Raw genomic sequence first — 24,142 nt, forward strand, 5'->3', positions numbered from 1 at the left:
TCAACTGAATGGAAATTCTGAACAAATCTTTTTGTGATGTTTTGTGGCTTAGGAGTTTAAAAATATTCTTTTTGACATCATTCTGTGAAGAGAGAAAAGTACTCTAGTCTTCACCTCTGAAGTCTGAAGTGTAAAAACAGATGCTCTATGAAGCAAATTCGTTTTTGTGATGTAAAGACTGGTTCCCATGGCAACTGAAGTTGGCTTCTTTCTCCTAAACATACACCCCTTAAGAAGACTCACTTGCCAATACCATACATCTTAGGAAACTCAGTGGGCTTCATCTGAACAAGTCAAGCCTACTGCTGTATATCCCTCATAGTGAAAAGGCTGCTCTCATTTGTTCCTATAAAAAACACCACCCTCATTGTGTAAACCGAGTTGCAGGTAAAGACAGTTAAAGTGGCCTATCCCTTACTTTCTAATGATGTTTGCATTCATTCGGAGTGGTTCTGGGTTGCAGTGCGTCTGCAATGAGTTACAGTTTTATCATTTAATCAAGATCTGAGCTTGCTTTCAGCTTGCCAGGAGATCCCCACAGCAAACTTTGCTCTTGCTTCAAAACAGATCTGCTCATGCAAAGACTGACAGACAGAGACAGCAGCCCTGCCATTCATCTATTGTATTACCAGCCAATGATTCCTTTTTCTCCCCATTAAACCCATTCCTTTTTGCGTTGGCGAGACAAATGACTGAGTCCCGTCATCATACCAGTCCCATATGATTCACATATAAAAAGATTTCTCATTGGGAGATAGGGTAGTTTTCTCTTTTTATGAAAGACATAAGCTTAGCTTCAATATACAATGTGTCCATTAATTACTAACGTTCGTAGCTATGGGAAGTAAAAGGATAATGGTATGCTGTACTGTAAAAATCAGATGTAGATTTAAAAGTAAATTTATGATGATCTTTGTGGAGTTAAACACAGAGAAAAAGACTGTGTGCAAAGATTTCTTAATTATTCATTATTTGTTTATTTAGCAGACGCCTTTATCCAAGGCGACTTACAGAGACTAGGGTGCGTGAACTATGCATCAGCTGCAGAGTCACTTACAAATACGTCTCACCTGAAAGACGGAGCACAAGGAGGTCACACTTGCTCAGGGTCACACAATGAGTCAGTGTCTGAGGTGGGATTTGAACCGGGGACCGCCTGGTTATAAGCCCTTTTCTTTAACCACTGGACCACACAGCCTCTCAGATAACCCATTCAGATGCTATAATCTGTGCATGTCTGTTCTACATAAAAAAAAAAATTACAAACGCTTGCTGGGGCCCATGCTCTCTTGGATCTATAGGGTTCGATATGTGGATGACCAGATGATTTTTCTGCTAACAGCAGGCTCTGCAAAAGTCCAACCCTCTATTCTGCAGCACATGTATTCGGTGTTGCTGTACTGCTGTGTAAAAAGCAAAGGCTGATGTAAGCTGGCAAAATGTAATTACATTCCTCACTCATTATGAAGCTCTCCATTATGATAATGCTTCTGGTAGGGCTGCTGTACCTTGGCACTCAGCGACATTAACTCCTAATAAAATCCACTTTATTTAAACTAGAGTTTAAAGAGTAAGTAGCGGGGTTCCGAAAAATACAGCATTACACGTCCCCATGTGTTGCTACAACTGTTTAAATAACGTACCTGTCATTTTTCTTTTCATTGTTAACATCCTGACAACTTTTTACACTTATAACTTTAAAGTCTGTTTCAAAGCTTTTTTCAAAATGACCGCTCTAGTGCACTGATAATGTAAGGATTATTGCCCACATTGTCAAACAGGTAACACAGCAATAACGATCCGTGATGTTGTACAGAACAGAGAAGCCAGATCATTTTTTTTTCTTTTTTTATTGCTCTTCCTGCAGTGATTTAGAGGACAGATCTCAAACCCCAGTGCACTAGAGCGGACATTTTTAAGAGCTTTGGAACAGACTTTGTAAAATCAGAATGTTAACAATGAAAAGAAAAATGACAGGTATGTTACTTAAACAGTTTGTAGTAACACGTAGGGACGTATAACGCTATACTTTTCCGATCCCCGCTACTTACTCTTTAACAGCCAATACACTGTGCATAAAACTAACAAGAGAGACACAGAGAGAAAACTGCAGTGTAGTAATGGAACACAGGTCACCTGCTTGAAACAGACTGGCTCTCCCAAACCCAACATGCCCAGTTAGTACACTTATATTTCTTTCTTTCAGTTATTTTTTTATGCCCTGCTGAAGAATAGTGTGTGTGACTTACATTAGTCATCATTTAGCCATTGGTTCCGGGGGGAGCGACTACAATAGTGTACTGTAAATGATTGCCTGCTATCTCCAAGGAACCGCCATAATAAGAAGCTGATGAATCTCACATTGTTTTTGTATCTGTACCAACCTTTTCGTGGATCTCCTGTGTGGATTGGGCATCACAGAAGGCCACCGTTGCCAGGTCTTTGAGGATGGGCATCTCCACAGTACAATCCCTCCCATCCAACAGCGCCACCAGGGGCCGGGGGTGCATGGGGCCGTTCATGATCTGGGGGCGGATACCTGCACAGCAAGGGAGTAGGGGAGGGGTTAGTACACTGAAGAAACACTGTCCTTCCAAGGTGCTAGTTTCATTCATTTCACAATTGAGTGCAAATTAAGTTTGATTTTAAACTGGAGAAAATGCACAAAGTAGTAAATAAATTCTACAGGGCTTCCCAACAGTAATCACAAGACCACAGCTCCACTCATATCTCTATAGCCAATGGGTTTCCATTACAGTGAAAACTGTTGGCCAGCAAAGTTCTCCTTTTCAGAACAATATAATCTCTCGAGGAGGAGCTAAAGACTATTTGTTTTATATTTTAGGTCAACATCTGGAGCACTCGCTGTGCAGATGTTACTGTGAAGCAACGATAAACCAATTAACTGGACAAAGACTTCCAGTGCAGTACAGCGGCAGTTCTGTGGTCGGTAAGCAGACTTGACACCAGTTTTAATGAATAATGATCGTGGTCTCTTTATAATCTCTTAGTCACCAAACTGAGTAATCCCCTTGTTTATGAGTTCTAATTACAATCTAAATACACTGCCTCATTGGAAAGCCACTCCACAAAAAAGAATAATGGTCACATTTTTCCATACCAATTTACAAACACATTTCAGTCCCAACTGACTGTACCACAAGGAGGTATCATTGCTATCATAGTATACATCCCAGCTCTCTAGCCTTGCATATCCTCCCTCTGTTAGAACTTTAGAGAGAAACCATATAATATTCTGAAGCTTGATTAATATTATTAAACCTGTGGAGGAGATCACTTAAGTGGACTGATTTCCTATGGATGAAAATCACCTCATACAGGAAGCTCCAGCTTCGGAGGTCATATTATCCATAGATCCAGTATATTCTACAACATTTAAACTTCTAGCTAGTAGTGCAGATGGGGAAGGAGATATAATGGGGGCTTAGAGGGCAGACGTAAAAGAGTAAAACTCCAGCTGTACGGTAACAGCAGAAAAAAGAACAAGAGCAACGGAACTGCAAGTACAGTGCTCCTCTGCCTCAGTTGTCATGGTGATTACTTAACTGGCTTTGGCAGGATTATAAAATACTTTATTTTGGGAAGCGACATCTGGGGCTCTGCTGGAGCTTATGACCTCAGGCTTTTGTTTGCCTTCTGATATGGTGTTTCATTAAAATATAAAAAAAAAGAAATAAAAATACCACCATTATGTTGCAAAAAACAGCAGTAAATGGCAATATCCAGATTACATCACACTATATATATATAATAAATCAGTCCTTAGAAATTCTGCCGTGTGATTGGTTAAAACCTCATCACATAGATCCAACAAACCCTCAAATTACGTCACCACACTGAGCTTCCTTCCTCTCTTCACACAACAAAGCAAAATGGCGGACAACAGAAAATGAATTACAAAACACACTAGAAAACACTAAAATCGACATAAAAACATTGCTTTCAATGTTTTCTGACTTCCAAAAATCAAACAAATCCAACTCGACGATGTAAATAAATACAACGGTTCACAAACTCAACGGACTCCTCTGAGAATTCTATGCAGCAGTGAGAAAGGTTTATGGAGGCACAAGGTCAAGTAAGCAGCCTCAGAGCTGGAAGTAGAACCTCTAACTAACTCACCATCAGTACTTCCCACCACCTCATCCATGCAAACAGAATTTTCTATGGCAACATTTGGCAGCTGTCTGGTCCCTGGTAGGCTCATAGAGTACAACATACATATTACATATTACAGCATATTGCAATGCCACACAGGTTTATTTATTTATTATACTGGCAACAGATCTGACTCTACAGACTGACACAATGCACAGATCTCTACACATCACTGGTTTGCAAGTCAGGTTGTGACAGAACTCAGCGTAAAAATGGGGTTGCTTTCCAGATGTTAGCCCGAGACTATGGGAAGGTCAGAAAAAGCGCAACATTGTCCCATGCTGTATCTGCAAAAGAACAAAGCTGTCATCTATGAAGATGGTGATCAATGCCCAGTGCTTTCTATGCTGCAGCTGCTTTGGGATATCTTTGCATCCTTCATCGCTGCTGGCAGGGTCTTTATTTGACTTGAAGATCCTGCCTTAGAAGGGTACATGCATTCAAGACCTTTATCAAAGAATCTGCAAGTCTGATAGCAACGCTGTGATGCATCCCACAGTATAATCTGAGGGGGTTAACTGTACTGCAGATGTACTATACTGTAACAAATGCAACTACAATCTGAGACTCTTTAAAAAACCATTCACAACTGTAGTAGCTGGTAATTCTGATTGTTATAAGACATAGCAAATCCATGAGGATTTTCTTTTTTTTGTATAACCCTCATCCCCTCATCACTGACTGTTATTCATGGTAAACACTGAAAATGAAAGGTAATTATTCCTGTTAAATATTTCTAAGTATAAAGCGCTACCAAGCACAATAAAAGTTAAAGTTTACAGCAAAACCCACTGCAGCCCACTTCAGTTAATAAACTGTAGCCCTCTGATGTCACATCCAGGAAGGCAATGCATTTTCCCAGTAAACAGATCTCCTGGCCCTGAAAAAAATTCCCACAAGAAGAATTACATTCTACAATTCTTTTAGGTGTTTCACATTTCTTAAGATTCAAAAGGACTGATAACCTTGAAAAAATAAGACAAAACAAACCCTCAAATTCAACAATTTAATTATGCACACAAACGGATACAGGTTAGGGACAGGGTTAGGGCAATACAGAAAACACAATGGCAGAGAGAAACTACAGTATTAACCCTCAAGGGACTCGCCTTTGGCTGTAACATATTTAAATATGCACTCGCAAACTCCTGATGGGCAGGATAGTGCAGTACTGGAGGATGTTAACCCAAAGTTATTTCTTCTGTTTAGTTTTGTACGTTCAACTCCTTTTGGCAGAAGACAATCTCGGTCTGATTCCAGTATCTGAGCTGTGACCTCCAGTACAGGGCTGTGTAATTATTTCCACCCCGCTCTCGAGACATTTGTGTTTTACATGAAATATTACCAGCAGTTCTCTTTCATTTCGTTTCTAATATCGAATAGATCTGAAACCTGCAATATGTGTGTTAATAAATTATCAGTATTAGTACTTCAGATTGGATTACTTGATGTTACAGCAGTGCAGCCATCAACACCAGTCAAAGGATAATTAGTTTCAGAAAAAAAGTGAGAAATGTGTATTGTTTGCCATGGTAAATATGCATACTTCAACCTGTACACGTCAGTAACTTATCTCCACAGTACAGTAAAGTACAGTAAACTATGCATTACTCAGAATCATAATTAACATTGATAACAAGTGGAAAAGCCCACCATATCAAATGTCCATACCAATTTTCCTAGCAATGAGTAGATATGCCAATCGCATCTGGATTATGAACACACACTGTAGCTCACTGACGAATCACTTCCATGCAAAGTTTCCCAAAATTCACACACGCCGTTCTAAAGATATACTGTATCCGTCATTAACCTGCACCACAACTGCAAATTAGAACAGCATTCTGATACATGCAAAGCCTTGCAAAAAGAACTGGCACATCAAATTCCAGCACAGCTGGACAAGCGGTCCTCGAGAGCAGTAAAAATGAAACTGCGGCATTTGTTGGCACTTATGGGATCTTTGTGTTTTTTGTCATGGTGTAAGAGAAAAGTAATAGCTTATTAAGACATTATGAACAGTTAAATAGGATTTGTGCAGTATACTTATAGAGTAAAGGACAATCATTCTGTCAGTAATGTTCAAACAGGCTAAATTACACTCTGACGGAACAATACAATTATATAAAAAAAAAAAAAAAAAAGTCAATGTTGAGTGAAATGATGTCAAACCCTGGTTAAAAGTGGCCTTATTTGTGCTTTTTTCTTAACCCTTCCTGTGGTTAGAAACCCAGCCTCCCAGCCTCTCCCTTAGAAACAACACATGTTTCCAGTTGCCTAGCAACAAAAACGCACCGAAAGATGTCTTTGCTGCTTCTAACGTTGGGACAGTCCAATAGGTTCCCCAAAAACTTGGCAACAGTAGGAGTCTGTTAAAAAAGTAATCTTTTACAGGGGTTGTACAGTAAGTGCAAGCTAAAATCTTAAACTACTGGTTACCTCTGTAATACACTACCTTCTAATGATTCCAAAGAAGAGGGGCACAAGAACTAGTCAGATCTTACCGCCACAAAGTATAGTAAACCACAGCACTGGATTAACAATAAGTCTTTTTTTTAATTTAAAGCTGTATCTCCCTTTATTCCTCAATATTATCCTCCCCAAAAGGTATCGAATTCCTGCTCCACCCCGTTCTAAACACACACACACACAGTGTTACTGCGAGAGAGAGTGTAAGCGTACATCATACTATAAGCTTCTTTTGTTTCGGGTCCCCATCCCCACCCCCCTAAAGCACACAAGGCCTGCTTGTCTTCCCTTGCACTGCTCCACCCCCGCTGCCAGTTGTGCGCCACTCCAATGGCACCCCTGCCTAGAGAATTAGAGTGCTCCCTGCTAAATGGCAGCCTTTGTGCTTACCACTTGGGCTCGCTACAAATCAGAGGGCAGAAACAAAAGCAGGCAGCAGCAGCAGCATAACACTGGACTTAATTCTTATTAATCTCTGTTGCCTACGTTACAGAGCTGTGAGAGAAAATAGACCCTTGCAGTAGAGCAGTATATAAAAAAGTACATCAACTAGCTACACACACACACACACACTCTCTCTCTCTCTCGCAACACTCTATGGAATTACTCCATTACGGAAAAAAAGCCCCCCCCCCACCCCCCACCCAGCCCTCTCTAAAAAAAAAAGGAGCTGCCACAAGCAGAGTTGAAAACCCCATGCAACACTTTATTAAACAAACAGAAAAGAAACAGGAAATGTGCCCCCTTGCCTGGAAAATGTTGTCTCCACATTCTTCTGATTACGAACCGCACATGTCAGCCAAACAAAACAAAAAAAAGAGGAAGAAAGGAGACGACAAGATTTTCAGAGTGTGCCCGGGGTAAGTCCCCTCCTCTCCCCCCCCTTTTTTTTTTACACACAAGTCCCCTCTGGCTACGAGAGGTACCTCCAAATGGGCCTCCGCAATTCCTCCAGCTGTACCATCCCGAGACAAACGCCCCTTTGAGGAGGAAGGCAAAACAAAAAACAAAAATCAAGGGTGGCGGGGGAACAGAAAAAAAAACAACCCTTTTGTCCTTTATCTGCTCCTGAAGATTAGCCCGTGCTGCGCTGGTACGACTGTTCCAGCAGACCCCTCCATCCAGCTCAATCTCAAACTCTTTAAAACACTCCCTCCTGACTTGGCTAAAGCTTTCGAACTAATCACAGTCTTTCTTCCCAGCCCTTGTGTTAAAAAAAAAAAAAAAAAAAATCATATGAGTGCCAGCCAAACTATCTTCTCTGTTCTCCAAAGAGCTTGTACATGTCACAGTTCCATTTCCTTCCCTGATGCACTGCACATTTTTCCTGCCTTTTTTTTCTTCTTTCTAATCTGGCCTCCGCAGCATTTTAAGAACGCCAGCCCCCTTTTTCCCTCTCTCCCTCCCTCCCTCCCTCTTCCACTCACACCCTTTCAAAATTAAACTTACCTCTGAATTCCGATTTCTATCCCCCTAAAACAAGCCTCAGACAAAATACTCCCTGAGTTTAAAGATGAATCAGCCATGTTCCTCGAATAGACTGCTGTATTTCCAATGGTCTGCATAGCTTGTTAATTAGGGATGCTTTTATCAAAATGTTCTACAATAGAATATCTTTTCATTTAAGTCTTCTCTGATGAAATTTTGATTTAAATCTCATACTCCGTTATAATTTAAAAGGGAACAATGGTGAATTCTTATATGATTAATATTTGGAATTTTCTTAGTAATGCATTTATCATGAAGTGTATGAATGGCTAAAATATAAGTCTGTATTGCCACAGAATCCAACCACAACAAAAACAAAAATGTGTCTTTATTTTCTATTTATTAACACAAAGGACGCTGTAGCTGCTTTGAAAGCGGAGCAGCTGCGGGTCACCCACAGCATCTGCCTGTCTGTCTGCTTTGCACAGTCCCCAGCATGCTGCTCTGACTGCTGGGAGAAAGGGGGGGATTGTATTCATTGAGGTCAAGCCCACCAACCCCCGCGCCCCTTTCACATTACCTGGAGAGAACAAATAACCACTAGACTGTTTCCAGAGTCTTGTAGCTTAAATAAAAGATCTGAATTATGTTCATATATTTATATATATATATATGATTTTTATTTTTTATTTTGTCTCAATCCTAAAATTCCTGGTGCTGTAAAACTTTTGTTGTAGATGTGGATGCTCGCTCTTCAGGTACGAGATTTATTTTCTGTTTCACCATTACCGTGGCTGATAATAAGCAGCAGACTTGGATGGCGCCATGGAACTTAAGATTGCCTTTAAGAGTTGCCAAGTGAAGTATTAAAACATTACCAAGAATGACCTGTTACAGGCACATGTCAACGTACATTCTGCTGTTTTGGTTTTTAGAAGGGTATCCAGCTTGATTCAGTATAACTGCATTGAGTTTAATAGAAATGTCAAGTAAGTGTCACCACCAGTTCTCCTGCTCAACAGAGATCGATTGATCCTTGGGCTCTGGTCCATTTCATTTCTGTACTGCCCCTATGGGAGCACAGCGGCTTTAACTCAGATTGCAGCTGCTGATGTTTTTTTTTTTTTTTAAAGTATCAAAAGTAAATGCTATCAGATCAATATGCAGCAGCTCAGCTGTCTCAAGCAACAGGAGATGGGGTTCATTTAACATCCAAAGCTCCCCCTTGCACTTTCAATGGGACATATCCCACTGCTTTTGCAATGCTGCTAACCACAAACAACAGCAAATCATTTCACTGGTGGTAAATAGTTCTCTAAGCAACTTCAAAAAGAATTCAAACTTATCATGAAAGGGTTTCTGAGGTTCTCAGAGAGATGAATGCTCCCCCTAATTTTTAAGAATATTTCGCACACAGCTGTACACTGTAAGGAGAATCACTGCTCGTTATACTCAGGTAATAGTTTTCTATACAGTGTTGGGATGGATTCCAGTGTAGCCCAGGCATGCACGTTATACGCGTTATTGCAAGTCATATTCTGAATGTATTATTACGCAGCAATTAGAAATGTATTCACTGACACACAGGGGATAGATATACAGTAAAGTCAGCTGGTCACTTTTTCACTGCTGCTGTGGACATTTGTTTTTTTTGCAGAGCCATCAAACGTGTTCGATGTGTAAGCAGAGACGAGGCTTGCATCAGAGACCCCTCACACCGCAGGCAAGCGACTCAACCACAATTCAAAAGAGCAGCTCTTGAGCTTTTAACCTCCCCTCACCTGCAGGGGTCCCAATTCATAACAGCTGTGCGTCACACAACACTGGCCATTACAGATGGAGGTTTCAGACAAATTACCACCGTGGATCACAGGGGGCGATGAAGAGCCGTAGACACTAAGATCTGTATGGTCTCTTAAAAGTTTTTTTTTTTTTTTTAAACTTCAAATCATCAAAAAAAAAAAAAAAAAAATCTTTGGGAATCTTGTCCTATTAATATAACTACAATAATGGCTCAGTTAGGTCCCATTTATTTATACTACGACCTCCATCCTTATGAGAGGATTAAAAATGTCAGTATTCTGAGACATGATTTAACACCATCATGAATTTTGTCCTTCAAATTGGCATCTGGATGTTCTTTTCTGCACATACAGTGCAGTAAGCAACACTATTTGGCCATGCCAGTGATCTTGTAGTCACCCAGTATACTGTTTCAGTATATGTAATGTTGCAGCAGTCGTAGTAACAGTTGGGTATGAATGAAATAACATCTCACAAAAAAAATTTCCCTCTGCTGCCAAATCACTTTCTTTACTTCAATTGAAACAAACAACTTGTCGGCTAGTGAAAGCGAACGCTTTTTCTCTTTTTGTGTAGTAAAGCTATGAAACACAAGAGGAGGCAATGTAGCCTAATGGTAGGAACAAAAGCCCAGGAGCTCAGTTAACCTGCACTGTTCACTCACAGAGACAGGTGCTCCATCTTCATGTACTCTGTCCAACCCAGCTGCACAACTGGGACGGAGATACATGATACAAAATCACAGCAGGACTTTCCTGGGCTGAAAAGAAGAGAATCTGTTATTTTATTGGCTGTATATGTATCTACGGGGCACTCATTGTTTTTACTGCTTACCCTACTGAGATGCACCTGTACTGGCAGCCACTAATGTAAATAAACTATGTCTATATTTCCATCATATCCTTTACAGGCCAATTGTCAAAACCAAATCGATACAGATTTAAACCTTTTAAAAAAGAGTGGGTTACAGGGAACTGCTACGATTTGGAAGGCACCGGGGGCTCTTATACACACTTACTTTCTGCAGAAGAATATAATAAAAATTGTTAATATCAATAAAATAATTTTTTTTTAAAAAAAGGCTGCTATACGCTCACCCCAGAGGTCTACAGAACGTGCATAAATAAGGGAATTACAACAAGACATCATAAACCGGCCAACTGCAGCAGGAAAAGAAAAAGAGGCAGAACGCTCCACTGCAGATGTGGGGTCTTAGTGGGTGGTGCGCATTCTGTTTCTGGAACTTTCTCTCTTTGTGTGACAAGAGCCATCTGGCCTGGCCGGCTGTATGAAATATGCCAGCCAGCCCATGTTTGTTTGGTGGCGAGTGTACATACATGCCATAGTCAGAAGGACTGATGCCCATCCCCCACCGCTCTGACACAAAAAGGAAAGGCATTAACCCATTTGGGTTCCCTCCTGCAGATATTCTATTTAATCCTTTAAGGGGCAAGCCTTTCATTCAACAGAAATCCATTAGGGCAGTGGTAGAACACTTACATTAAAATAAATACACTGCACGTTGAATAACACAAAAAAAATAAATAAATAAGATTCAAGAGCAACTTTATAGCAGTCTAGAGATGATTCATCTGCACACCCTACTGTACACACTGTTAATAAAGTTTTCACTTTTCTTTCCACAAATCCTTGAAGACTGAAAGTACAGTGTTAACTGAATGCTGGCAGGGAGGGGACAGGATACCCTTGTGCAAGCTCTTAATTCTACAAAACACAAGATACAGCACAGAGCTCAAGGAAAATACTACATTGTGTCACTTATTCAGCCACTTTATATCCTGTAGCTTTAAGAGCCAGTCTAGCACCAGGTGTGTTTAATTAAGACGAGTTTTATTGTATATATTGGTTTGCACTATTCTGAGCTGAATGAGCAAATTGTGGGACGCTTAATTTGACAATACATTTTTAGGGGGGATTGTTTTATGAAAATTTAAACAATTATTTGTAAGTTTCTGGATTTTTGATTTTTTTGGCTGCCATTACATTTATTTTCCAAATACGTGCCCAAAAGCAATTCCAAGCAGTTTTGGGAATAAACAAGACGTTGTTTTATGGAGGGAAAAAAAACCACAGGTCAGTCAAAGTAATTAAATGTGGAAGAATAAACTCCTGCTGTTTGTTTTCATTAGAAACACTGAACACACAACAGGAATGCAACACTTTTTTCCAGCCAGTAAAAGTAAAGCACAAAGAAGAATGGTCCTTATCTAGCTATTTCACCTTTTGATGTGAATCCAGCAGCTCTAGCCCTGAGTTGATTCATCAACTGAATCTGATTATCACCCTGTCATTGTAAGAGCACCGTGAGGAGGTTATTAGTAACTGCAAACGGATTTCTGCTAAATGACTGAAATAATACTATACCCAGAAGAGCCGAAGAGCCGTCTTCTCCAATTAAACTGCAAGCTCTAGAAAGATTAGTGGAGAGGCTACGGGGGTTGAGAAGAACACTTTTTGGTGAATTACAGAATGGATTCAATTTGTGTAACTGATCAGCTTCAAACGGGATTTTCTTCACTCCAGCCCACACTTGTTTTTTTTGTAATGAAAGTTCAAACAGAAGAAGATGTGGAAAAGTCCCTCTGCAGTACTGTTACAGTCGTCCTCCTCCACCCATGTTTTGTCAACCCCGGCCCAGCGCAGTCGCTGGGAACTTGTGAAGAACGATTATTAAAACGTATTTACTTTGGCTACACACACTGGAAAATGTTACCAGATTGTACACAGGTAATCATTATTGCACTCCAGTGAACAAACAGCAACTTATATGTATTTTTGGACCATCCCCAACATAAAACCACTCCTGTGTTTATTAGGGTTTACTTTAACTACTGTAAGCTTTTGTATCTATCAGAAGAAATACCTTTTGGAAGAATTTCATTAGAAGTAAATGTAAAAGGTGACACAATAGTAAGAAGAAATATGTGCATAATAATAATAATAATAATAATAATAATAATAATAATAATAATAATGCACCACTCATTAATAGAAATAACATGTGATGTTTTTATTTTTATGCACCACTACCTTCACTGAATGCAATATTAATAAACATGAAGAATTTTCTATTTTCCCAAGAAAATGGTGCACCTTTTTTCCTTGAAATACAGTATGCATATTTAGTACAATAGATGTACCAGTAATGTTTTGAAGGTTTATTAAAAACAAAAGCCTAATTATTTTTAGGTTTAAAGGTAAAAGGCACCATTGTTAAAATGTAAACATGCATGCGTGCCAAAAATGCCTCCAAGGAAAATGAAACAATTATTGTGTTCTCCCTTTTTGCACAGATATACAGTTGGTATGGCTGCAGCACATGACATCAAAAGAATGCCAGTGTAATTTGTGTTTCAGACTATTAGCCATTGCATTCATGGTATGAAGTAAAAGACCCACAGACTTTGAGTTCAAACATGTCTGGTACTGTCAGGCTGTCAAGCAAGCAGAACACACTGAGATGCTGTTTCCCCTTTCACTTCATTCCTCCAAATAAAACAGGGCAGTTGGGGTTTATTTAAGACCTGACTGTTTCATTATTTTAATTCATATTTGTCCCTTGAGAAAGATATGTACAACATATCGAAACGTTGGGCAGCTGGCTCTTTGTTATAAACTTGAATATAGTTCATATTGTTACCTATTTATTCTTCAATAACGCCAGTGTTTCTTCATATCCTTAGGGGTTACTAAGATAGTGATTTTCTCCGCTTGTTCTTAACTTTTCTTATTTGTTTTTCTCTGGGTAAAAAAAGGACACAATTTTCTATTTAATTTCAATTGGCAGAAAATAAAACTCAAAGGATGGAACTGTAGAGGGGTCAGAGTCAGCGCTATCTAGTACAACCAAACCCCCCAGCCCTGAAATCAGCTCAAAGCCCCTTAGCAAAAAAGGTTTCATATAAGAGTCAATACTGTTTTGGAGGTTAGCTTTGAAATAACAGAAGGTAACTATGAAGCCACATCTGTGCTATGTTGTAAGCACCTGCTCAGTGGAGAAAAATACTTCTTGAACAGTATTCCTCTGAAAAATGAAAGCCTTGGTTTTGAAAAAAAAAAGAAAAAGAAAATACAAGTTCTTAAAAAAAAAATATATATGAATCAAAATGAATCCAGAAGGGATATCTTCTTTAACTGTCTTTCTGTTCAATTGCTGGCACACGGGGTTGATCCAGACACTTCAAAATTGCAACTCAATATCTGCTAGGTTTTCATTTTCCACCAATGAATAATTCAAACTGACCTGCCTGGCAAAATAAATGAGATGAGAGACAAAAGGAGATAGGGAGGGCTGTGAGGAAAGGACAAGCTCCTGATATGCATTTACCAACAAAAAAGTGTATACATGTATATATATATATATATATATATATATATATATATATATATATATATATATATATATATATATATATATATATTTATTTTTTTTCATTAGCATTTTATCACAATAGATGTACTGCGAGCAAAAAGCAGTATGCTTATGAGCATAGGTGCCTTACAAAAGCTTGGAGTGGTATAGTATACGGGTCACTGAACACACAAGGGTGCAATTCAAATCAAGCTGGGTGTGTTCAGTGGGTTGACAGAGACTGCAAAGCACTCCAATCTGCAGATCTCTATTATCCTCTAAGATATGGGCTTGTAGCAGTTTTGCAATACATTGTTCTACAGTCAGACACTAAAGTAGAACAAAAACAGAGTTTACTTTCTAAGCAGTTTTGGAAAAGGTACACAGCGACTCATACAGTGGTTTCGACCTGTACACTGATTCTTACTGGGAATCCACAGCTTGTGGAACCTTTTTTTGCTCTCTTTACAGTCATATTTAAAAGACACACACACACACGAACACGAACACACACACACACACAATAAGCATCAACATGTTCTGTATTTCCTGAATCATCATACTAATTATAACCTTACAAGTCGTGAGCATACAGAATCTAAAACCATGCCTGCTTTTTCAGTCCAGATGGTCTTTCAGATTGCCTCTGCAATAATCCCTCTTCACAGCAATATATTTGCAAACAGATACACTTGAAATCACAACTTCATTTTCTTTAATCGCAATTTTACAGCTGCTATTAATAGATCGCCGTTGATTACACCCAGTGATTGATGCTTTAGCATCCCACAGACAATCCCACCACAGCTTTTCAAAGTTTCTTTCGCTTTTGCTCCATTCTTTAAGGTTTAAGACACAAGCACCAAACACAATGCTGGACTCAGTTTTCTTGTTGCATGCCAAACTGGCAGTAGCCTCATGCTGTGCTCTCCTTATGTCTAATATTCTGAATGCATGAAAGCCCAAGCAGTCTTTGTCATATTTAGCTAACATCTGATTAAAAATACTCTGCCTAGTTGCAGAGAAAGACATCTGGGTAGGAGGCGCCTGCCCCACCTCCTCTATACACACACAGGCAGGGGGAAACAATTTTTTGGTCAAAAATGATACTTCACATCTGACATGGCACTTCAAAAGTTGGGTTAATAGCAGTGTTTCATATTTATTAATTAATTAATGAAGTACCAACTTGACGATCCTGGAGACAAAAAAAACCTCAAAGCTAATATGGATTACAGTACCTAAGGCATAACTTGCCTTAAAAGAAACAGCAAAAATGCTGTATTCCTTCCGGTAAGCTGTAGTGCAGATGAAACACTGGGGTACAAACACTGAGCCTCAAGATTTGCATTTCTGAACCAGGTATGCAGCGGTCTGCTCAGGCGAGCCCTGCACACTCTGTCAACACAAGCTGCTTCCCGTGATACTTGCCCGTGCTGATCCCTGTTCATCTCAATGACACATCCATAGCCCATGTAAACCCACACATACAACAATGAAATTAGATGAACTGAAGCCAATGATTTCAAACTCAGCCCTTTAATAATATTATTAATGAGCTTCACACTCATATACAATCACTGGAACCATTTCTTAACCATCAGAAACTTAAAACCAAGGAATCAGATGTGGCAAGATAAAAATGACTGTACTTCTGCTAAGCAAGCAAAATAAGTGTCAAGTGTTAAAGTTTCTGTATAGTGACAGACAAAACTGCTAAACACGGTCTTGTTAGGGAACTGTGATCTAATGCCTTCTTTGTGCCTATCACAGAGATAACTCAGTATAATTGAATCCTTTAAAGCAAGGAAAACTAATTATGAGGCAGTATGACAATGGCTCCTATTATCCCCATAATGCCATTTCGCTTGTACTTGCATTATCATTACAAGATAGCACAGTATTTGAATGCCTCATGACTACAGTGTTATATTGCAGAATTTCAAAGAGGGACAGTTAAAAAAGGGAGAAGTTCAAAGAAAATGTATTTTCAAACTGAATTTTTAGTCCATTTTAAAACAGAATCCAAATTAACAGCCCAACGCATCCCAAACATTGGACCAAGAGATTTCTAGGTCAATTGTCCCACACCCTGCCACGTCAAGCTCCTTCAATATTTTATCACCTAACTCTGTTCTCCCTAAACAAGTAGATACCTGAACACAATGCAAATTTAAACACATTTCCACAGGTCCCCACTTCTGCTAAACCTTTTCCCACTACTTAAATAAGAAGATAACCTTTCTGTGATTACCACCAAAACCCAGGTTGCCTAGCAACACACAATTAAGGAATATGCTTTGAGATTTGCTTTGCAAGCTGGCCATTATCAGATGAAATTACTGAAGCAACAAATGTCAGGCTCATGCAGATGAGTTTGTTGTGCTGAAAGGATGTTTAACTTGTGAAAAACACGACCTTGGCAACAAAAAAACAAAAAAAAAAGTCTCAAGATGAAAACTACATTTTTTTCTTTTTTTATGTTTACATGCATAAAGTAAGGCTGCTTTGGTAGATTCATTCGTTTATTTTCAATTGATTCGGTGAGTACTTTTTAATCACGTTATATATATATATATATATATATATATATATATATATATATATATATATATATATATATATATATATATATATATATATATATATGTTGCACTTTCGATAATGCTTCCAGGTGTTAGCGGAACTGAGAGGTTGTGAAAGTACACAGTGTTCAGGAAATGTGAAATAACAACAACAACAACAACAACAACAACAACAACAACAGTACATTCATGGGACATTATTTTGGGGAAAAAGCACAAATGTCCACAGTCACAAAACACGTTTTTTTTTTTGTTTTTTTTTCTGAGAATCCACCAAGATGGCAATGTGTTTGTGTATATATAGCCCCCATGTGTATAATGCCTGCCACACACCTGCTCCAGCTCACTTTACAAATATTCACAGCGGGCAACAAAACATTACGTTCCTTTGAAAGTCAATGCTGCTCTGGATTCTGTGAACAGCTCTCTCTCTACTACACATCCTGAAGTGCAACGTTTTTACTACAGCTGGTGCTTAATTAATGCATTGGAAAAACCTCCGTTTACAGGTCAGGCCACCATGGAGGGGGAGGGGTCTTGTTACTGTAACAAATATGTCACTTTGGACGGTAGTTACATGCATATTCACAATAGGTTTTCACGAACAGCTACATCTACATTAAAAATCAATATACTAGGGACCATTTGGAAGCTGCCGTCATAAAAAGAAATATGAATTAGATTAACATGAAACAATACCACGGGCACCTGCCAAAACTGATCTAATAGACAGCTCGTCTTTATATTAAGGTCGCTTTCATTTAAAACATAGCTATATAATAAAAGGGACTGGAATATTTGCACAAATAATTTTTTTTGTTTTAAAGGAGATTACGTTTACATTCAAATATACAACAAGGCCAAGAGAAAGCAGCCTATGGAGACAGCTGAGGTGAATAATAAAACAGTAAGAGAGACCAGAAAAAAGTGTCACTGCATGTAATATAGACAGAGGTACTGTCTAAAGCGGTAAATAACAGTGATGGGCACCAATATCGACACATTGATATGATATCAATCATTTTCATATCGCGATATCATGGGATAACACAAATAAATCCACGTACGCCCGCAGAGGCATACTTTTTATTGATAATACTGCTAAAAATACAAACGCAGTATAATCAAGTTTTTTTTTTTATATTAAGATACAACAAATCCCATGCCTACCAATCATGGTCAGTCTCGCAGGCAAACACCACAACTGAAGTACTATTGAACCATTTTATTCCATTGATTGGTGTTTAGGTACCAAATGCTGTTTGCATGCTGCATTATTTTGAGATATGCACACGCGTCAGCGGGTCATTGCATTTTGTCCATGTGATTACTGGCGCTATTATTAATGTATTTTTTAAATGTAAACTTTTGGTATTATAAATGCGATGTACTTTTATAACATGGGCAGGAGTGTGGAGTAGTGGTTAGGGCTCTGGACTCTTGACCGGAGGGTCGTGGGTTCAATCCCCAGTGAGGGACACTGCTGTTGTACCCTTGAGCAAGGTACTTTACCTAGATTGCTCCAGTAAAAATCCAGCTGTATAAATGGGTAATTGAATGTAAAAATAATGTGATATCTTGTAACAATTGTAAGTCACCCTGGATAAGGGCGTCTGCTAAAAAAAAAAAAAAATAATAATAATAACATCTCAAAATAATGCAAATTTCGGCACAACACCATACCTGATACTTCTAGAGATCTTGAGAGTCAGCATTTATACGCAGAGCAGCTGAAGATTCAGTTACTTCCAGATTGGCTAGAAAATTAACACCCTAAGTCTGTGCGCAGGGAAGTATAGAAATATTTTGGTTTTGAGGAGCCTGATGATAGAATAGTAAAACAATATAACAAGACCTTGTTTTTCTCCATGGATATTGTGAAGCAAAGCACCACTAAGTTAAAGTAAGTTATTGCTTTTCATATGTAAATATCTGTTAACTTCCATATATTTTTGACATTTTTCTGTGTTTTGTTATTGATATCAAAATACATGTACGATATCGATATACAATTTTCATATCATTGCCCACCCCTAATAAATAATAAAATTAGTGTTAAAAAAAAGAAACCCTATCGAATAATATGGATTAAGGGGTGGAGGGATGTGTCTACCAACAGTTTGACTTGTATGTATGTCTATTAAAAAGTAAGATTATTATTATTTTTTTTTACTAAGTACCAGAAATACAGACATTTGGGACACAGGGGACGAGTACAAAACCAGTCAGGCACGACACACAAAAGAAAAAGAGAAAAGGGAGAGAAAAGCTTAAAACAGCAAATTACTTGAGTCAGGCGACGCCATTGTGGAGATGATGACTGGCGGCCCTGTGCGCCGGGTGAGCTTCTGGTTGGCAGCATTAACGTTTTGCGCCTGGAGAGTGGAGCCACTGTGCATCAGAGAGGCCTCCTGCTGGGACCCCTTGCGGAGGACCTGGGGGCTGCAGTGTGGGCTGTGCATGGGCGACATGGCCGACAGGCTGCGGTCTCGCTTCATGAGCTCCATGGGTATGGTGTAGGTAGTGGAGTACGCCGTCTTTGGGGCCGAGCTCAGAAGACTCGGATGTTGCGTGGTGGTCATGGCGACCCCAGAGTTGGCTGAATAGGCTGACATGGGGCGGTTCTGGGAGACAGGTGTGTTGTAGCTGCCGGGACTGGCCGGGAAACCCGCAGGAGAGCGCGCCCCTATCCCAGGGCCATAGGTGGCGGTTTCCAGCAGGTGCTGGGTTGGGGCGCTGGAGGGCCTCCTGCCAATGACATCCCCCATCCTGGACGAGGCAGGCTGCATGGAGATGGGCGGCTGCTGCAGGGCGCTGGGGTCCATGTTTTGCAGCTGCAGCTGCTGCTGCTGCTGCTGCTGCTGGTAGAGGTCGTTGCGGTGGCTGAAGCTGTTGGAGCGGGTCCGCAGATGTTGATGCACGCTGACTGGAGCTTCGTGCTGCCGCTGCAGCTCCATCTTGTAGTTGCGAGCCATGCGGGACAACACGCGGGCCTGCCCGAGATTGGGCGCCACCGAACGCACGTCATTCTCCTCCATCATAGCCAAGAGGCTGGTCGAGTCGAAGCCCTGCTGAAGGAGGGCGCTAATGGTGCTCTCCGAGAGGCCCTCAGCCCGCAGCAGAGCAAGGAAATCAGAATCTATGTTTTTCTTCTGTGACGGGTGTTGAGCAAGTCCCATTGGGTTAGTACTGGCGCCAGCACTACCGTCGTAACCATCGTAGGCCATTTTCTGCCCGGTTGCTGAGCTGTAAGAGTTGGCGCCCTCCTGCCTCATCCCAAGCCCACGGTGATGGTTCTCCGGGTTGCCGTCCAAAGCCTGGGTGGCTGGATCAACCACCAAGCAGGTGGCTGTGGCTTGCCGGGGGTCCAAGGGACGGCCATTGACATCGTTGTAGACGGAGCGGCCGCTCATAGGGGGTGGTTCTGCCCCGTACCTGGGAATTGCTGTTTCTACTCCGTACCTGGTAAGAGAAGGGTCCCTGCTCCGTATGCGCTGCCCGTCTGATATCATCTTAGAGGCAGCAGATTCCCTGTACACTCGGCTCATCTCGTGAGCCGTTGGTGGGGGGGGAGGAGGCCTGGATTGTCCTTGATCCCAAGTTGGTCGTCCTCCACTGGTTATCCCATAATGTGAAGCTGATCTGCTAAGCGTTTGCTGCTCTCCCTTATAAAAGCCTCGAGGATCTTCAGGTGGCCGGGCTGCTATCGCAGGGTCGTGGTGGTAGTAATCCTGAGGAGGCAAGGAGCCCCTTCCCGTCATGGCAGCGTCTGTCTGCCTCTCGTAGTAGCTGTTCAGATCCGGGACTGAGCTCTTTCTCACGGACCGGTGCTCATGCCTCTCAGGGTAGCCCTGGTCGTACAGAGAGTCTTGGTAGGAATAGGGTTCCCTCCTGAGCTCGAGTTCGTTCCACCGTAACTCTGGTGGTGGCTCGTCCCAGCCTCCACCACCGTCTCCCCCGTACGTCAAAGAGTTTCTCCGTCTTGGTGCCCTGGGGTGGTACTGGTAGCTGTTTTCCCCTTCCCAATTCCCCTCATGCCATCCAGCAGCGTCCCAGCTCTGAGAGCGCCCGATACTTGTGGATTGCTGACTGGAAACAGGCATTGGAGAGAAAAAGAACACAGCTTTAAAGAGAAAAAAAGAGCAGGGTGTTTTCTTTCAAGTCTTCTGTTACAGTTACATCAAAAGAAAAGGAGAGAGGAAAAAAAGTGGAAGATTGAGGTATTGTTTCACCTGATCGCCAGGCTTTTTTTTATTATCCAGAGGCGGTGCTATCGAGTATCTCCCTGTTACCAGGCAATCCTTGAATTATTCATTTTCTGGAAATATTAGTAGATGGTGAGGGGGAAACAGAACACCACACATACTCACACACAACGCACCTTAAATCCAGCCTTACTACTTCATGGTGGTCAGCATGACATGGTCTCCTTTTGTGTTTGGCTTGAAGCTTGAGGGAAAAATAAATAAAAAAGGGGAGGGGAGGGAGTGGGCTGCAACACTTTAATCCTGAGGTTTAGCCTTCCCCGTTCTGGGACATTTTACTCACTTGGGCAATTGGTATGAGGGATTATGGGCTAAATAAAACCTTCTTAATTCCTCTGCTCCCTGTGACATCACTTGAGCCAGATAAAGCGTAATGCTAATGCTGTCGCCCATATGATCTCAAACACCCCTCCCCCCGCTTCCATACAATGCAATTTTACCAATGGCATTTCCATATCGTCATCTGTGCACTTCAATGGTGTGTCTGTTTTAATAAAGGAAGAGGACACAATTAAAGACAGAGGGAGAGACCAACAAGTATACAGGAAATTAATAAAAGACTGCACAAGAATTGGTCGGTGTCAGCACATTTTAAATCCACCTTGATTGAAAGCTAATCCACTGAACAGCGCCGAAAGATACGGTACAAATGTAAGCTGGCAAGCTGCAATAAAAGATGTCAAAACACATTTACGTGCACAGGTTTCATCAGAATACATTACTAGAAAGGCAAACCAAAAAGATGGAGAAGACACATCTTTTGTTTTGTTTTTCTTTTCTTTTTTCAACATGCATTCGGCATCCAAAGTTTAAACCATCCACCATCCCCCGAATCAACTTTCAGCCTGCCTGCTGTTATCTGAATACTGTACCCAAATCCTTTCATTATCTCTGAAAGGGAAATTACTAAAATGTAATCTGGAATTTACAGCTTTAAGAACTGTGAACGGGTCATAGAACGGGGAAGTAAGGGAGCTCGGTTAAACAGGTCCAGGTACTCTACTCGAACAGTGCTGGATGTACTGTACAGCCCTAGCAAATGTGAGCACAGGGCTATACTGTGATAGTATAAGGACCTGGATTTCAGAACTACCCTTTTTGAGGAATATTTTTGCCATGACCAGTTGCCAGCAATCAGGTCCCTGTTAAATGTGAACTGACTGCACTTATCACAGCATGAGTAAAACTCCCCTGAGTCTGTAGGTTTACTATTATTCACACAGCTATAGGGGAGAGACACGTTATGTAAGAGGGGGCCAATTGTACTATATGGCACAGTGCTTGAGGATACAGGTGCCAGGCGATTGCCTACTGTCATGATGTGGAGGATCCATCCAATTAGGTCAAATACTGTGGTGCATGCATTATCATTAGATTCCGTCCTGGTGCTGCGTGTATTATTATGTTGGGTTGTGCTCCCAGTTATTAAGTCTTCTGCTCAATTAAATATCATATATCACTCACTGTCATATGAAACATGTCAGGGTAGCCTTTGAGTTCCCCTGTTTGCAGGAAGATTACCGCATGCGAATTACGCAACACTGTCATTGTACTTTCTTCTTTTCCTTCAGTACTTCTATTAAACTGAAATGTGTCACAGGATCTCCAGAGGGAATAGAGTGGGGCACAGATGGCTATAAAGGCTGCGCACCCCAGGATTAGGGCAGAGTTATAATCAGGGGACTGGGCAGGAACTCGGAGCCAAAAGAATGTCACATGTGGGCCGGCAGCAGCTGAAAGCACTTACACCTTGGAACAACGCCATTGATTATTTTGTATTATATTATTTATCTAAAACCACGAATGCCGCTGGATTAGACTTTCATCTAAATGTGATAAAATTAAGCAATGTGTTCTTATATTACATTCCGACCTGCATTATCATTCCTGTGCTGTGCGATCTACCTCATTTTTAGTTTTGTGTCTGGGTCCGTTTCACGCCTGATGGTCCTGAACCTCATTTCGAAGCTAAAGAAGTCGGCTGTGAAGATTTGATCAGTTTGCTTATTCATTCACACTGAATAGATTCAGTTTGCTCTGCCGTGGATATACCTGTCAAGAATGCTAGTAAGCCAGAGTGACGCAGTGGACAAAGCACTCATCATCCCAACAGGCACGAAAATAAAGATACTACAAAATACAGACATGGAAATAATACCCTATTATTTTTAGATTTAATATTAATGATATTATATGGTTTAGATATTCTACTGTAATACTGTAAATGTTTCTACTTTTTGTATTTATATATAGTGTACAGGTAACACAATGGGACCACTGTCGCCTGTTTGTGTTGTCAGCACCCATTTGTGAGGCTTTGTCATCGATGAGCTGACTAAATAAAATAAAAATATTTACATCTCCATCATCATCATTATTATTAGCTATAATAATAATAATAATAATAATATGCTTAAAAGTGCATTATTTTGGGTAACCCTTTTGTTCTCGTGAAGCTAACCCTTTTGGAGGCAGTATTGCTTCAGTTTTATTATAAGCCCCCTTCCCCTCTGGTGACTCGTTATACAGAGGGCTTCAGAAAGAGCATGCTGTCTGATTTCAGGACATGTTGCTGCCTGGGACTTGGCAAGCAATGCACACACAAAGCAGGTCATGTGATTTAGATAGTGTCGGCTACAGAACTTTTTTGGCCATTAAACTTTCATTAGACTTAATAAATTAGGCCGTTTGACAAGGAACTTGAAAATTCAAGTCAATTACAGTTATTGTACAGTATATAAAAGTTTTAACAAGCTCCCAGGCTAAGTTTTACAAGTATCTGGGTAGAACTCCACATGTTGCTAATACATGGTTATAATTTCCTGAAGCTCCACATCTGTAGACAGGATTTGAGGGACATTGCTTTTAAAAACAGCCAGAAATGCAATGAGATTCAAATTATCCCTGGCTTACACAATTAGGATCTGACTAGTGGTTAGTATAGCAGAGGCACAGCCCAAATGCAAAGAAATACAGTAATGCGTCATCTGCTTTATCCATTTCACCAGATTTTACTATGTCCCTACAGTGCCCTAAAACCT

At 40.5% G+C, this 24,142-nt stretch overlaps 1 protein-coding gene across 5 annotated transcripts in view; it reads right to left on the bottom strand.

The window, feature by feature from the left end:
- The window catches only part of LOC117418299 (C-terminal-binding protein 2), a 77,806-nt gene that overhangs the window by 12,479 nt on the left and 41,185 nt on the right, over positions 1-24,142 (bottom strand). Inside the window, exons 1-3 of one of the 5 annotated variants that reach the window (XM_058985198.1) lie at positions 21,218-21,350; positions 19,124-20,925; positions 2,385-2,539 (exon numbers count right to left, since the gene is read on the bottom strand). In XM_058985198.1, the coding sequence (XP_058841181.1) occupies positions 2,385-2,539; positions 19,124-20,597 (1,629 nt within the window). In that variant the 5' untranslated portion in view covers positions 20,598-20,925; positions 21,218-21,350. Of the gene's footprint in view, positions 1-2,384; positions 2,540-7,397; positions 7,970-19,123; positions 21,403-24,142 lie in introns of those variants that run through there. The other 4 variants (XM_034031209.3, XM_034031215.3, XM_034031210.2 and 1 more) reach the window with 4 other exon arrangements.

The sequence above is a fragment of the Acipenser ruthenus genome, chromosome 13 (genome assembly GCF_902713425.1).
Source record: "Acipenser ruthenus chromosome 13, fAciRut3.2 maternal haplotype, whole genome shotgun sequence".
In the NCBI taxonomy this organism is placed as follows: Eukaryota; Metazoa; Chordata; class Actinopteri; order Acipenseriformes; family Acipenseridae; genus Acipenser; species Acipenser ruthenus.